Source organism: Pollachius pollachius (genome assembly GCF_949987615.1).
Source record: "Pollachius pollachius genome assembly, chromosome: 2".
In the NCBI taxonomy this organism is placed as follows: Eukaryota; Metazoa; Chordata; class Actinopteri; order Gadiformes; family Gadidae; genus Pollachius; species Pollachius pollachius.
This window is the reverse complement of record NC_136935.1, coordinates 18472699-18490325: the sequence shown is the minus strand read 5'-3', so window position 1 is coordinate 18490325 and position 17627 is coordinate 18472699. Positions and strand designations below refer to the sequence as shown.

Below are 17627 nucleotides of genomic sequence, written 5' to 3'. Positions count from 1 at the left end.
TTGTATGTCTGTGTATATGTGTGTATAAAAAAACATAATGCGTATATATATATTTTTAATATATATATGTTTGTTTGTGTGTGTGCATATATGTATATTTATATATACACATATATACATATGTATATATAATATACATATTACTATCATACACACAAACATATATGCAGACACACGGGTACACAGAAAAAGTGGTAATTGGATCTTTGCACAAAATTGCAACTCCATTAGCTAGCTTCCAAAGATCTCCACTAGAGGGAGCTCCAAGCTCATCTCAATGGCCTTCAGAAGCCTTGGCCTAAACCCCCCCCATATCCTCCCGAAGCCCCCATCCTGTTCCCCTCTGCCTCTTCCTGCCCTGGACCAGGTGCCCCGTGTTGGGGCCTGTCAGGCTGCTCACTCCCTTATCTGATGGATACTGCTAACCCTGGAAGTAGTCAAGGTGCCAGAGGGCCTGAAAACCAGACAGGCTGCTTTCCTTCTCAAAGGCATGGTTATGGGGTGCCCTTGGTTAAGAAGTTGCATGTTGAAGTGATGGGTTATGCAGAGCTCCAGGTTCAGCCTTGGATGTCCACTTGTATTGTGGTGCTGAATTCTAAACCAACATAACTCTCATTGTAGTTCAATTATACATGATCTAAATTATACATGTTGATCTCTAATTGGTTGCTTCTGTTCTTTCACTGAATATTTGAACGTATCTGATATTATTTTTAATTGGTAATATTTTTGCAGTCGCCGATTCACAGACCAAACACTACTACAATGACAAACTCCAATTTTCAGAAGGTAAGTTTGTGTGTGTGTGTGTGTGTGTGTGTGCGTGCGTGCGTGCGTGCGTGCGTGCGTGCGTGCGTGCGTGCGTGCGTGCGTGCGTGTGACTTTTTGTCTGAGTGTGCAAGCAAGAGACATAAAATGTGGATCCTAAAGCCCTTTTCTATTCCTCAATGTCTTTTTGGACACTTGCTCCAGAGCAAAGGGACCAGGCTTCCATGTTTCCCATAACTGCTGCAGGTTAAATTGAAGGTGGGGAAAATCATAGTGTGCCATCTCCAAGTAAGATAGTGAGGCCATAGGCAAGGGTTGAGTCCAATCCATTTCCTTTATAATAGCCCTTCGTCAAGTCACAGTCTCAATGGGTTTACAGGCCCATATATTTAAATTAGACTTGAAAGACACTCAAACCAGAACTTTTGGATTTATGGAATAAACCATTAAAAAGGCAGAAACCTCGAGAGGGAGAACACTAGTCGGCGGTCCTTCTCCCAGAGGGGCTAGCAGACAACAAGCACAGATTAAGACCACGCACATTCTCATTTAACACATGCAATGGCTATTTTGTCAATTTAGTCATCTGAGTTTAGATGAGTGGGGAGAGAAAGAGAGCGAATTACTTCCCCACACTGGACACAGATACTGGTATGTGTTGGATACCTGGTATATTTCTGTCCCATGATCCCGTTTGTACCTGCGTCCTACTGTCTATCAATCTGCCTCACGGTTCTCCCTTAACTTTGACTGGTAACTCCGCCCCCTCACACTTAGCCACTCCCCTTTGCAATAATAACTAGTGTGCCTCGAGTGATGATGAACTCATGAAATACATTTAAACTCATCCCAGCCTGGCCTCATGATATCCCACTCTGGGGGTGCTCTGTTCACCCAAGTGATTATTCTACCTTCTGTCTTTATCCCTCTCTTCCACAACCAGCCCGAGGGTATTCATGGACGCCCCAGAACCGGCGGCCAGAGAAGCTCCGTGATTCGTTGAAAGAGTTAGAGGTACCCCAATTCACCCTTACTCTGTCCCACCCTTTCAACCCCCCCCCCCCCCCCCATCCAAGGGGATGATGGGAGTTTTCCCGTCTGAAACGCCTGATTGATTAACAAATAGGGGCGCTCTGTGTTTTGCTGTCTCTCCCTCTCTTCTCACTCTACTGGTCGGTCTCTGTCACAGCCGCCGCCCCCCCCCATCAGCCCCACCCCCGTCCCTCTCTCATCACCTCGCTTTCGGCCGTACTCTGTCATCGAGGTGGATATTTGAGGGGATCAGGGGGGGCCATGGAGCTACCCTGCAAACCCCCCCCCCCCCCCCTTTCTCTCTCTCTCTCTCTCTCTCTCTCTCTCTCTCTCTCTCTCTCTCTCTCTCACCCGTCCATTTTATTCCCTTCCTCCCCCCTTGCCCAACCTCCCCTGGTTGTCTGCTTCTGGTAGCACAGACTGGGCATTGTTTGCCAGGAGCTTACTGTGGCTGTTTCCTCCATTCCCCTCCGTCCTCCACCCTCCCAACCTCCCCCGTCCCCTTTCTTATCCCCCCCCCCCCCTCTGCCCCAGACTAGTGTACCCCCCACTATTCCCAGCCAACCCCGGCCTTCCCGCCCTCGTTCCTCCCCTCAAATCACCCCAGCTGGGCTTGGAATGTGGCAGGATGCCCGGACCGGCGCACTTGCCCTCAACACTTTATTCAAATAGACCCAATATTTATCTATATATGTTTTTAAGCAATAGCTCCCGACAGGCCATGGTATGTTATTGTTATATCAAAGCTAATGGTCGTTGTTTGGCCAGACGCCAAGCAGATACTTGGTGACTGTTATAAAAGGGTTGTATGGCCTTAAGAATGCACACCATTTTAAAAACACTAATAACAACAACATTAATAATAGTCTTTATTAATAAATAATAATGTTCAAAATAAATAGGCCCTCCTGGCTGCCTGCACATAGTGCAAGGTGGTTGCTATGCATCGTATACAAGAGCAGCTTATACTTACATTTTTTCATCACAGGCGAGTGTTCTATCAAACTCATTGTCTGGCTGATCATTTACGTTAATTTGAAATAAATCTCATTGAATGTCATTGATCCACTCTTATGATAATGTCTGAGTGTCTAAATCCGCACATATATCCTAACACCAGTCTTCAAAGCATTTCACCGTCCATTCTGGTTGCTTCATGCTGTTCTGTTCATCTCGGGGGTTTTCCAGTCCGTCAATCTCCTCTTTACGTAACTCTGCATGTCGTTGAGCAGGCGGGTTTGTTCTGAGATAAGCATTACTCAATCCAATCCTCCGTGGTTTGGATACCCCGGAGATCCAAGTTAACCTTAAATGTTTCCATTTTGTAACTATCCTAGTTAGTTTTTTCACAGACAGGGAATGATACTGAATTGTGCAAACAAATTAGACGTCATACCCAGTGATGTATGGTTAATATACCACGGCTATGAACCAATCTGAGCAAGGGTTTGAAAAATAGGGGGGAGGAAAGGATGATCCCCCCCAAGTTAACGACCTTCTATACGGCTGTATTTAGTTTCCAATTCCCAATTTCAATAGCTAAAAGGAAAATTACTGAGATCGGGACCTCGTGACCCCATAGCTGGCTACGGATATGGTTAAACAAACACAAACACACACACACACACACACACACACACACACACACACACACACCCACCCACCCACCCACCCACCCACCCACCCACCCACACACACACACACACACACACACACACACACACACACACACACACACACACACACACACACACACACACACACACACACACACACACACACACACACATACACACACACACATACATACACACACACACACACACAAATACACATCTAGTCGCAGTCAGAGTCCTAATTCTTCTGGTCAGATCTGTTGCCTTTCCTTTACCACCATTACATTGCAAATAAGTTCTCCTTCATGTTATGCATTGCATTTTCATGTGTTCTCAAATATGTACCATGTACCGATTTATAATAAAACAAATAATAATACTGATACTAATCAATGACATATACAGACATATACAGACATGCATGGACAACTCTTGCTGGTATTATTTCTCTTCCCTTTCTCTCTTATCTTCTCTCCTCCATCAGGAACTGTTGCAGACTAAGACTTGTGTTCACACCAGATGGAAGAACAAGCAATGCTGCCAGGTAAGTACATGCACATGCACAAAGGTGCACACATTCACACACATGTAGGCCTAAAAACCCCAAATACCTTAAAGGTCCCATAGGTTTTAACAAGCACCTTGGCCTAGCCGAGGTGCACACGGTTACTGAGACTCTGAAGCTTGTCACCTGGTCACTGGTGGATTCAATGTGCTGAGAGGATACTCTTGAGGAGCTGAATAGCACTGAAGACAACTGTTAGTTGGTTTCCTCCATCAGGCAATGGAGTACACATGGTTCAGGTAGTTCTTCGGGGTAAGGAGACATCACGCAATATGGTCATGTCATACTTTCAATAAACGACAGCACAATTAAATGAAAACATTATTTGACACACATAAACCATGTTTGTTTATGTGTGTGTTTATGCATGTGTGTGTGTGTGTGTGTGTGTGTTTATGCATGTGTGTGTGTGTGTGTGTGTGTGTGTGTGCGCGTGTGTGTTTTTAGTTAATGTTGAGCAGTGGAGTCCTAATCACCCTCACCCTGAACGGTCCCCAGCTGGAGAGAGTGTGTATAGACCATGCATTGGTGGGACGGCTCCCGGGCCACACTGTGACTGACGGTTGGTGGGACACCCACACACACACACACACACACACACACACTCACACTCACACTCACACAAACACACACACACTCTCACACAAAGCAGAGTGTGTGTGTGCGCTGACTGTAACGCAGGCCTACAGGTGTCACAGGTGAGTCAGACGACTCCAGCTAATTGCAGGCCAATCCTTTTGTGCTGAGTGTGTGGTGGGCCTTCCCCTGAGAGCACACATCAGTGTTTCTCCATCTATTCCGGCCGTCCCGAGAGTGTAGCCCCCCGCCCCGCCCCTAACCCCACCCCTCTCCCCGCTCCCAGGGAGTCTGAGAGGAGTGGAAAAGGGCCGTTGACACGGTCCCAAATCTGCTAATTATTTATTTTCTTTCTGTAGCAATTATTTGACCATACCCAACCCAGCCCCCCCCCCCCCCCCCCCCCCCATCCCCCCTCAGTGCGCACACACACACACACACACACACACACACACACACACACACACACTAAGCTCTACTCGGCTTCCGCTTTTAGTCCCTTGACACTGGATAAAGTCTCCACACACACACCCACCCACACACATACACACACACACACACACACACACACACACACACACACAAGCATACACACACTTAGACACGCATTCATGCAGTCCCAACTACATTTTCACATACACATGCGCACACACACACACACACACACACACACACACACACACACACACACACACACACACACACACACAACACACATACATGCGAGTGCATGCCCCCAGGTACATACACACCCACTTATCTCCCACTGAGCTGCATTCAAAACCTTAGAGGCACTAATTATTACAGTAATGGCTGTGAGAGAGTCCCTGTGTGTGTGTGTGTGTGTGTGTGTGTGTGTGTGTGTGTGTGTGTGTGTGTGTGTGTTTGTGTGTGTGTGTGTGTGTGTGTGTGAGTGTGTATGTGTGTGTGTGTGTGTGTGTGTGAATGTGTGTGTGTGTGTGTGCGTGTGGGGGGGTATATGTGTGTGTATGTGTGTGTATTTTCTGGGTGTGGGTATAGTTCTGGTGGATGTGTGTAGGTGTCTCCATGGGTTGGGCTGTGATCGCGCAACGCTCCCTTGTTAAATTAGCCTTAGATGGATGGAACAGAGTAGTTCAGACCAGATCACAGAGTCACACACACATACACATTCAGACCAGAACACACACACCGATCTCTAAATCCTTTAATGCTGTCTTTCTAACACAATGACAGGAGTGACCAATGTGTCTCTGCCAATTACAATATCAGTTTATACAAGTACCTAACCAAGACATTTTTTGAGAAGATTTTCTCCCTTACTGTTCAACAATGTTCAACAGCATTTATCTTTTCTGTGGTATAATGTGGCTTATGGTAGGCTTACCATTTTGTCTATCTTCCATGCCATTAAACATACATTACTGGTAGAGTTTTGCTAGCAGTAGCATATGGCAAATATCATCCCCCTATTAAGCGCAAAGTGCGTTATGTTTATTTTACATAAGCTATTTTATTCACCCGTGTTTTAAATGTGCTTTGGTTAAGCCTATTGGCCTCCTATGTCAACAGACTGCTGCAAAGACAGCATTAAATGGATTCAGAAGTGTGCGTGTGTGTGTTTGTGTGTGTTTGTGTGTGTGTGTGTCTCGGTGTGTGTTTGTGTGTGAGTATCAGTGTGTGTATATTGTGCCTCACTGTGTTTTTGTTAGGTCAGTAGGGGTGTGTTTTTAATCCTGAATCAACCACCTGGTCCCAGATTGTGCTGGAGTCTGGTTTGATAGCCACTCGTTCATTTAGGAGCCAATGGGATTAGACCTAATCCCGTTTATAGACACCATACTAATCAATACCAGGCTGAATTTAACTGGATCTCTCTGAAATCTATCACAAAGATGCTTACTATTGCATTAGGCCTGGTTTAGGGAAGCTTGGACGCTGTCTTTTTGTAATGATTAAGGCCACTAACTAATTTTATAATCCAGATGCAACACTCCCATTGCACTTCCACAAGTGACCTGGTTTAGACAGTTAGTGCCTCCCTTTTGCACACAATGATTCATCCTCCTTCTAATATTTGCATATTAATTTCAAATTGTCATGCAATGAATTGAAACATAATTATAGCAACAAACACACACACACACACACACACACACACACACACAGACTTATGTGGAAAAAAATGGGACACGCCAACATGCCACGTTTAATTGCTGGTTAGATTTCTAAATCTGGCAGTGCAGCTTCACTTGTTCCCCCCAAAGCTTGATATCTAAGAGACATGTGTAATAACCCCCCCCTCCCACATCCTCCATTCTACCAACACGACTCCCCCACCCCCCTTCCATTTAATTGGTTTCATAAACAGATTAATTTGAAGGAGAGGAGAGCTTAATTGTTAATCAGTGTTTCTGCACAGTTTCTGAAGAGCATGGCTTGATCAAGTGTGTTAGTACCACTGCATGGGGCAGTGGGGGAGTGATGGAGAACCAATGACAAATCCATGACCATTGAACACATGCACACTTTCCACTTTATGCGTTGGCTTTAAGACTCCCTACATTGCATTTCTTAGTTTCTATATGAAATATTCACGTACAGTTGTATTTATATCCTTTCCTTACATACAAGACTGTGAGAACTTACGAGTGGGTGGTGATGTCGTCCCCAGCGGTGCTCACTGATAGGCTGTTGCTGGTGTCCTTCCTGGAGCAAAGCCAGGTGGGTGTGGTATACCTGAGTAGGAGGAGCCAGGGCTCGCCAGAGGTCAACAGACGGCAAGAGAAACTCTCCGCTTCTGAAATCAAGGTACAATAGTACGCAGAGTGTCACGCTGTGTGTGTCTTTGTCTGTGTGTTGTGTGTGTGTGTATGTTTGTGTATTCACATCCAAAAACCCAATTCTTCCACTATAACGACGAGTTTACTTTACCTTCCCTCAATCCCTAACATACTTGTTTGAATGAGTGTTAAGTGTGTTATTTATTGTGTGTGAGTGTAAGTGTGAGTGTTTTATTTTTTTTTGTCTGTATGTGTGTGCCTCTGGTATGCATAATGTAACATTGCAAAGGCTTTGAAACAATTTCATGATGTATACCTGTTGATTTAGGGTTGCACTTCGGTTTCTAAAGGGCGGTATTTGGCTCAGGAGGTAGAGCGGGTTGGCTGGTAACCGGAAGGTTGCTAGTTCGATCCCTGGTGCCTCTTAGCGTCCTAGCGAGTGTCGAGGTTTCCCTGAGAAAGACGCCTCACCCTGACTGCTCCTGACAAGCTGGCTGTCGCCTCGCATGGTTGACACAGAGTGGCTCCACTCTCTTCCCTTAAGATCTGTAGAACCAAGCCTGCACATACAGAGCCATCTCCTGGGATCAAATGTTGAAACTATGAATTATGAAATTATATTACTAGAAATAACACTGCAGCAAGTGAATGCTCTGTTTTAATTAAATTGAACACCCCTGTATGCAATGCCTGTATGCAATGCCCGTGAAAGACGCCCATGGCATTGGGACTTTCTTGAGATTCCCTTTATTTAACCTGTCACATGCAGGGCAAATCAAAAACGCAAAACCCTCACCACATTAAGATAGCGCGGCGCTCAGCAAAGCAGAAGCGGCGAGCAAAACACTTTGTTCCCATTGATAACGATGACAAACAGCCAGGCTGTTTAGGAGCGGACTTATGTAGACCGACACGACCGTCTGATCGATTCATTTGGATATTACTCTAGATATTGATCCTGATCATATCTACCCATTCCTCCATTCTGAAACTACTCTTCAGATAACAAACATCTTCCCATTGGAAAGACCTTTCTAGAGGCGCGCTGTAATGGACGGTAGTGTCCCCCCCCTCCCTCCCTCCCTTTCAAGCCAACCTGGATCCTGCTAAGCAAGCTAGCTAACTCCTAGCCATGCTATTATCACATTACTGCCAGGACCCCTTTGTGGGGGTGTGTGTGTGTAAGTGTATTTGTGTATGTGTGCGTGTAAAGATGTGTGTGTGTGTGTGTGTGTGTGTCTAAAGACGTGTGTGTGTGTGTGTGTGTGTGTAAATATGTGTGTAAAGATGTGTGTGTGTGTGTGTGTGTGTGTGTGTGCAAAGATGTATGTGTGTTTTGTGTGTGTGTGTGTGTATGTGTGTGTGTGTGTGTGTGTTTGTGCAAAGATTCGTGTGTGTTTGTGTGTGTGGGTGAAAGCAATCGTTGCTGCTGTGTGTCTGGTTCCATAAGTAGGAGCCTGATAAGACCCCTCCCCCCCTCTGTCTCAACCACACGCACGCACACACACATATACACATGCATGTACGCATACAGGCATGCACAACAACACACAAACACACACACACACACACACACACACACATACAAACATTCACCCTGCTACACACATAAGCACACAAACACACACATGACTCACACACATGCACTCACACTCATACACACCGCCCCGGTCCAGTGGTCTAAGCTGGAGGGGAGGGGGGGGAGAGGGTCCTAACTAATCCGACCCCCAGAAAGTGGTTTTTGATTATTGCTGACCAGCAAATGGCAGAGAGAGAGAGAGAGAGAGAGAGAGAGAGAGAGAGAGAGAGATATATGAATGGATTGGTGGTTGGATGGATGGAGAGACGGAGGGAAGGGCAGTGAGAGATAAAGCATGTTATTAACCCAGTGATTTTCTGACTTAAAAAAACAGATAAAAAAGCGCCTACTCCTTGGGATTCCTCCTGGCTTCAGCTGTTTCAGCGCGTCTCTGTGTCCCGCGTGTCTGAGGGGGACAGGTTCTCATCACTGATACTCCTGTCTGGGTTTTAGGGTCCAAACAACATTTTTTACAAGTCACAATAATCTGTGTCCAACCAATTACTAAAGCATTACTCCTATATTTAATTGGTTTATCTTCAACCTTTGAAGCGATCTATTCATTCAACAACAAATGTAACAATTAAATCCTATATTTTGGTGTGTGTTCATTTCAAACACCTTTCCTACCACACTTTACCGAATGACTATGCATTCCATATTTAATCGTTGCGGTTAATTCATTGTAAATGATTGGTGTCTTTTATGAGTGCAAGGCTTAACCCGTCTGACTCCTCCGTCTCTCTCTCTGTCCTGGCTTCTCTCTTTCTCTCTTCCTCTTTATCACCACCTCTCATTCTTCGTCTCTTCTCCTCCTTCACCCCTGGCTTTCCCCTCTCCCTCCATTGCCAACCACTGTGGTGGAGGTCACTGTGTGTGTGTGTGTTTGTGTGTGTGTGTGTGTGTGTGTGTGTGTGTGTGTGTGTTTGTGTGTGTGTGCGTCTGTAACCATTGACTTTATTGTGAGTGTGTGACTGAGATAAAGAGTCTCTGAAAGGCAAGTGTGAATATGACGTGAGTGTGTATGTGTGGGTGTGTAAGTGTGAAGATGGAATGAGCTGGGGTGTACTTTAAAAAGAAGGGTCACCATTCTAGACCTGCAATTTCACCTGCATTCAAAGCCCTCTGGAAATGTCCCCAGATTGGTTAATGAACTGTGTCTGGCGTGTATGTGTGTGTGTCTGTGTGTGTGCGTGCGTGCGTGTATGTGCATGTCTGTGCATGCGTGTGTGTGTGTGTCCGCGCGCATGTGTGGGTGTATGTGTGCGTGCTTGTGTGTGTGTGTGTGTGTGTGTGTGTGTGTGCAAGTGTGTGTGTATGTGTGTTTTGCGTATGTGTGTGTGTGTTTTGCGTGCGTGTGTGCGTGTGTGTGTTTGTGTGTGTGTGGGCCCTCCCTTCTCTCTGCGCCACCAGATCTCATTACTGTTCCTCTCGGTGCTGTGGTCTGTAAAGCGTGGCAGCCCGTGCCCAAAAATATGCACATCACTTTAACAACAAACCCCATCATACATAACACACACACAAACATTTTAATGATGAGATTTATACACAAACACACACATCAAATGGCAAGAAGGCAAGCCTAGAGGAGTTTTACAGCATATGGATCTGTACTCTTTAAAGCTCAGGTCTAAGAACTTGGGTTGATGCAGTGTGTAGTTAACCTGTTTAGACGGTCTGTTTGTGGCTTCAGCATTACATTATTAATGTCCTGTGTGTGTGAAGGGTGTGTATGGGCTTGCGTGTTTGGGTGCGTGCATGTGTGTGTCCATGTGCAGGTGTTGTTATTTTATAGATACACTCGTTCAAAGTAGTAACTAGTAACTAGTAACTAGTTCAAAATACCTAGTAACTAATATAAAAATAAATAAAGGTTACAAATGTATCTTAATTTGACTGATTGGTTGCTTGGTCTGTTGATGTGTGTGTTGAATGATGTGTGTGTCTGCAGGTGGTGTGTGTGGAGCTGGGCAGTGGATCGGGCCGTCGGCTGGTCAGACGCGCGACCCTCAACCCCTTTGAGGACGTGGCGGTGTGTTGGTGGCCCCAGGACGACCCCAGCCAGGGCCTTTGGCCCTCGGCCCTGGGACCCGCTCACACAGACACACACAACCTGGTCATGCTGGGCTGCTCTGCTGCGGACACACTCAAGGTAGGCTCCCTGACGCCCACGTGAACACAAAGAGAGAGAGATAGAGGAACGCATACACACGCTCGCAGACACGCACACACAAGCATTTAGACTAACTGAAAAGCACAATGTGAAGGCCACTAGGCTTACTTTATTTGGGAACTAGGCCTTGCCCAGGATTGACACAAATAACGTATTTTTTTTGTTTGAGTTTTCTCTTTACTTTTTTTTTTGTTGTTTTAACAGCAAAAGAAATTTAACATCCCAGTAATAAACCAAACCTAGAGTGGGTAGACACAATGCTAGCCATACCGGACCCTCAAACCCAGTGAAGTACAGTGCAAGCACCAACTGGCGCAAAGGATCATGGGATCTTCTGGTATTTCTGCGTGACAAAAGTTTTCCTCACTTTATGCAATTGGTTGAGTCCGACATTTTCATTATACAGTCAACATTCAGCGAGCTTCACTTATGGGTTTGAGGCACCATCATAGACAATGGCACGGGTTCCTCCTACGTGACTGCTACTAGCAGAGGGCTCGCAACATAAACACCTGGGCTCAGCCCCATGCTGAGGACTGTCCAGAACATCCCACATGATCAGAACTGCGTTAACACTATTGCCACAATGCACAGCACACAGCGTATCATATAGCATGGCATCACAGCTCCCAAACACAAGAAAACACCCGCTGGGCCAGAGCCAAAACGCGAGCCAATGATTTGGCAAGGCAGGGAAAAGAGGCATTTCCAACTGCACGGTGGAGACAATGACAAGGAGGTGTGTTTGTTTATGTGTGTTTGTGTGTGAGCTTGTGGGTGTGTGTCTATATGTCTGTGTTTGTGAATGTGTGCGAGTGTGTGCGTGCGTTTACGTGTGTGTGTGTGTGTGTGTGTGTGTGTGTGTGTGTGTGTGTGTGTGTGTGTGTGCGTGTCTGTGTGTGCGTTTGTGTGTGTGTGTGTGTGTGTATATATAGTGGGAGGTTATGGATTTGAATACATCAAAGTGGATGATACACGTTACTCCCCCCCCCCCCCCCCCTCTTCATTTAACCCCCGATGCTTAAAGAACATTAAAGACTCTGGCTATGACGCCGCCCGAAACACATGTCCTCCAATGAAGAGTTCTGTTGACTTTATGCAATTTCTGACAGATGCGTAGTGTGAAATTAAGCAAGCAGTTTATGTAAGCACCGCAGCAGGGCTTCACGGGCGAGGCATGCGTCGCGAGGCGCCAGCCTCTTCAAACAATGCCGGCTCATACACACTCCATGTTGCTTTTGTTCGGCGCGCTATCTGCCAAGCTAAGCCAATTTTCTAGCGAGTCTCTCTGGATTAAAAAAAAAAAAGCGTCTGATTTGGTTTCTCTATGTGGTCTCCATGTGCGACCCCCACCCACCCACCCACCCCAGCGTCCTCAGATATGATAAGCTGAACTAACAGGCAAGGTGGGGGTGGGGATGGCAGATATACGTACACAATCTCCATATTTTTTCCCCACGCAATGGGTAAACATAGTATACTACTGTACTTTCCCCTTATTATATTGTAAGATCAAAGGAAAATAACGGACCCGATTTTAGTCTTTCCCTTCTTGATTTTTTTTTTTGTTGTTTTTATGTGTTTTTGTCTTACAAATGCTCGACAGTTCTCAGAGATTTTGTGTGTGTGTATGACTAAACTGCTGTTAGCCTACAGTTTCCAAATGATAATCTCATCGCATATGTCTCTCATCAGTGTGCCATTGAAATGATCAATAAGGATTTTTCTTATAAAACCATAGACCTAAATAAAATCCTTGGTTGTCAAAAATAAATTGCCAAAAATACACAGTATGTTGTGTCAAAAGAGGGGGTACCACAGCAATGCTAAAATTGGTTTTACTTCCTTACCTATTCACCGGTTACCCCCTTCTATTCTATTGTAATTTTTAATGTTGCTAATTGCTATAATGTTGCATCCTTTATCACAGTATTCCCACTCCTGTCACCTACTTAGCCCCTCCCCCAACACACACACACACACACACACACACACACACACACACACACACACACACACATCCTCCTCTTCCTCCTCCTCCTCCTCTCCCTCCAGTCATTCTGTCTCTGTGTCTACCTCGCTCTTTCCCTGCTCCACGGGCTGGAAAATTGGCTCCAAAGGGCCACTGCTGTGAACAAGGGCTGGGCCCACACTAGGCACCCCCGTACGTGAGATTTATCTTTCACTCCATGCAGGAGAAAGAGTAGAGAGATAAAAAAGAGAAAAAGGAAAAGGTTCCCTGACTCCTTACTGTCTCTTTCTCTCTTTTTTTTCAGTTATATTTTCATTTATCTCCCCGACCCTCTGTCCCTCGATCTGCCTCAATCATGTAACACACGTGACATTCAGTATGGAAACGTCCCTACCCGATGTCTTGGAGCATACACCCACAATGTCATTGAATGTTGATGCCTCTGTGATGGCAGACAAATAAACAAAAATAAATCATTCACAATAGGTCGCTTTGCATAAAAGTATCTGCAAATGACTAAAGGGAGCTAAAACTCAATTTAACACAATATAAGGCCTGTGCCATTGGGTTATGCTCTACTCTGTCTGTGTTAGCTAAAAGCACAGGGCCTTGTTGGGACAGACGCTAAACAATGTTTTGAAATCCATGTCCCAAATAGACTTGAGTCCTAGCCAGTCGAAAACATAGCCCTGCTATACTTATGCTCCCTGTGCTTTGCTCGGTTAAAACAATATGATTCTTTATATTTTTCCTGAACTGCTACGAGGCCTCCTGCATAGTACATCTACTTATAGGTAAGCTGTACATCCCTTTGCCAAACCCTCAGACATTGATGTTTAAAAAGGCATTTTTGGGGCTAAATTGTAGGGACACCTGGAATCTGACAGTGCTTAACATGATTTCTATCAAAATAATATAATAATAATAATAAACCTGCCAGTTAATTGAAATGCACTGTGTGGGTTTGAGATATTTATTTGATGTTCATTAAGGATTAAAAAAGTAAAACCAGCAATGCATTAAACTGTACCCCTCAAATGCTACCCAAACCAAACCACCCAAACAAAACCCCTTTGCTACGAATGAACCACTTATGTTCTCGATTTCACACACACACACACACACACACACACACACACACACACACACACACACACACACACACACACACACACACACACACACTTTTAGCAGCCACCCCCTGCGGAGCAGCAGGAGCTGTCTCTAGGGGATTATGTGAATAAAGAATCTTTCAGGAGGCCAGTCATCTGTTTTCCTTCTGCCGTCGTCTATGGGCAGCACCTTCCGTCTCTCCTCCCTTCCGCTAAGTCCCTTTTTGGCAAAGCCTGGGCAGGGTGGCTTTGCAGAAGGCAGTCAGGAGACAGGCAGGCAGCCTATCTTGTTTTCTGTCTACACAGCAAAAAAGCTATAAAAAAAACAGGCTCATTTCGCCAAAGCTGCCACATTCGCGGCAAATAATCTCTGATACAGACTCTGGTGAGGTGAACTCCCAGCTGTGGAACCGTTCACTGTAGGTTGTTGTGTGGTGACATCCACCTACAGTGCTTGTTCCCTTGTGGGTGTTAGGCACACACACACACACACACACGCACACACGCACACACACACACGCACACACACGCCACACCATACCACCCCTGTGAAAAAACTAGCTAGCCCAGATAGCTGGCTAGCCCTTGTGACCGATAGGGGTTTAAAATATGTAATCAATAAAATTCTACCCTATAACTGAAATATTCTACGAAAACAGAATCCTGGCCAGTCTGCACCTCGCTCTTTGATTACAAGATCCTTACTATCAACCAACGGAAACCCCCAAAACTCACGCAACCCTCACAGCTGATCTACACTAGTTCACGTCACACAGATGCACAGCCAGGGAGAGTGGACAGACACTGTGATCTCCCTTCATCTAACTGGGAGGGGCTCAATCTCATACATTGCGACTTTAACTCATATTCCAAGGAAAATCGTATTTCTTGCTTGTATCTAATTTAAGGTAGAGATTGTAAGATATTCCGGTCAACGTAATACGCTTTAGACTTGGAGCCAACTCTAGCTTTATTGAACTGCCCATGCGTACATGCGGCATTACGGGTAATGCATTGGGACAGAACAGGCCGTAGCCATGGGAGTAAATCAAACTCAATACATTACATCTTCCTTCTTATCAAAGAAAAATGTACTAAGGAACAACTCAGAAACATTGTTAGAAGCTTAAATGTCCTGACTTCATGTCAAATTAACATTGACTTCCATTTGCAGTTCAGTGACTTAAGTAAACAAAGTAAAAAAAACACGTGATACTTTAACTTTTCATTACACTAACTTGAAAGTTAATACTTTTAACTTTGACTTTTGATCACACTGACTTGGAAGTTAATACTTTTAACTTTAACTTTTGATCAAAATAACTTGGAAGGAAAGGTTACCAGCACTTCACTTCCATAGGTGTCTTTACCACACCGTCCCAATATGTCTGAATCTGAACAGGCACCTCACGCCTGTGCTCTGGCCAGCCACACTGAATAACCTGCTGGAGACAGCTGAGCTCTTCATTTGTGCGTACTTGTAGTTCTGTATATTTCTGATCACTGACGGAGACAAAGTTCAGCATGGAGATGCACTCTAAGCCATCCATCTCTGGTGCGTTCTCCGATAGCTGTGCTCTGGACAGTGTGTCCGGGAGCCCCAAGTCATTTCCTCTTCTATACTTTACAGTGAGATCATACCACTGCAAGCGAAGACGCATTCTCTGAATCCACATGTGTGTAGACAACAGAGATTTCTTGAAGATGTCTTCGAGAGGTTTGTGATCGTTGTACACTGTGACCATGTGTTCCAAATATGTAATTGTGGAACTTAGTGCAGGCATGGACAATGGAGAGTGTCTCTTTTTCAATTTGTGCATTAGCGCGTCTCTGCGTCGGTTAGTGACCATGAGAAGAATGCGATGGGCTGATCCTCTTGCAGCAGGACCGCTCCTAGTCCGCTGCTGCTGGCATCACAGAATATCACAACAAGCTTTGCAGGATCAAAATACTTTAGCACTGGGGGATGTGTGCACAGCTCTTTTAGTTTGTCCAACGCCTGTTGCTGAGCTGGCTGCCATGCAAACTCCACATCTCTCTTCAGGAGCTGGCGCAGCAGCGCATCCACTTCACTGAGGTTAGGAATGAACTTCGACAGGTAAGTAAGAAAGCCCAAGAAGCGGTGGACACCTTCTTTATCCAACGGTGGCGACATGCCCTGAAAAGGTTTGACTTTCGCTGGGTCAGGCTTCAGACCATCAACTGTTATCAGGTGTCCTACGTGTGGCACAGAAGGATGGCGTATGTGGCATTTGTTGAAGTTAAGCTTCAGGTTGTAGCTTGTAGCTTTCTCGACCACTCTGCGCAGAACTGCATCGTGTTCCTGTACCATGGGGGCAGCTATAAGGATGTTGTCCATCACGCTTACAGCTCCTGCAATGCCCTCGAGCATCTGGTCCATGATGCGCTGGTAGATTTCAGGCACGCATTTTATACCAAAGGGGAGCCTAAGCCATCTAAACCGACCTATTGGTGTATTGAAGGTTGTGAGGAAGGATGATGATTCATCCATCTCTATCTGCAGAAATCCTGATTTTGCATCTAGGACTGAGAAGACTTAAGCACCTGGTGTCATTGAGGCAACCTCCTCTACGGTTCGCATGGGGTGATGTTCTCTCATTGTGAACTTATTTAGATCACTTGGGTCTATGCAGATTCTCACCTTGCCATTTTTTACTACAGCGTCCATGGAACTCACCCACGCAGTCGGTTGCTCAAGTTTGGTAATGTAGCTATCTTCTTCCATTTTATGCAGTTTCTCCAGTATCTTGCCTCTGAGGGCGGCTGGTTGCCTGCGTACAGGATGAACTACACCTTTTGCACCTGGTTTGAGCTTTATGGTGTATTTACCTGGCATGGTTCCAGTGGTGCACCTCAGCTCTGGGAACTCAACAAGTCCAGCAGGAACATGCTGTGTTTCAGTATTGTCAGGGTTCTGTGTGTAACGCTTCTCTGCATCACTCTCCAGTAAGTGAAGGCGCACAATCAGCACCAACGCCTCAGCTTAAGTGCCACTGAGCACATTCTCTTGAGCAATGTCCAAAATTTCAAACACTCAATTTTTCGACTGGACTTGTAGATTAACAGCAGCTACAGGCTTCAGCCGGTGATTGGAGTATGAGCGGAGCACTGTCTCAGAGCGCTGCAGCTCACCTGTGTGGGCAAGCAACTGGTAGCTATTTGGAGTCAATGTGTCACACTTTGCGCCTGTGTCAATTCTGAATTTCATTTCTTTAGACAGAATTTCCAATATGACCACCCATTTATCAACAGTGGGGTCCTCGGACTGCATCATATTTATGCTCAGCATTTCCTCATCATCTGGTGAGTCTTGGTCTGAGTCAATACTTACAGTGTTTACTGCACGCTTGTGGCACACCGCCACCGAGTGGTTGGGTTTGTGGCAGTAGGAACAAACAGAGCCTTCTGCCGGACACTTTCCTTGGTTCTGGTTGTGCTGTGGGTCGGTGTT

General features: G+C 45.5%; 1 protein-coding gene across 1 annotated transcript in view; it reads left to right on the top strand.

Moving 5' to 3' along the window:
• The window catches only part of wdpcp (WD repeat containing planar cell polarity effector), a gene marked incomplete at its 3' end in the record, with an annotated part of 53956 nt that overhangs the window by 10528 nt on the left and 25801 nt on the right, over positions 1-17627 (top strand). Inside the window, exons 4-9 of the mRNA XM_079729100.1 lie at positions 736-789; positions 1712-1782; positions 3901-3960; positions 4429-4543; positions 7211-7347; positions 10850-11050. Of these exons, the coding sequence (XP_079585226.1) occupies positions 736-789; positions 1712-1782; positions 3901-3960; positions 4429-4543; positions 7211-7347; positions 10850-11050 (638 nt within the window). The remainder of the gene's footprint in view (positions 1-735; positions 790-1711; positions 1783-3900; positions 3961-4428; positions 4544-7210; positions 7348-10849; positions 11051-17627) is intronic.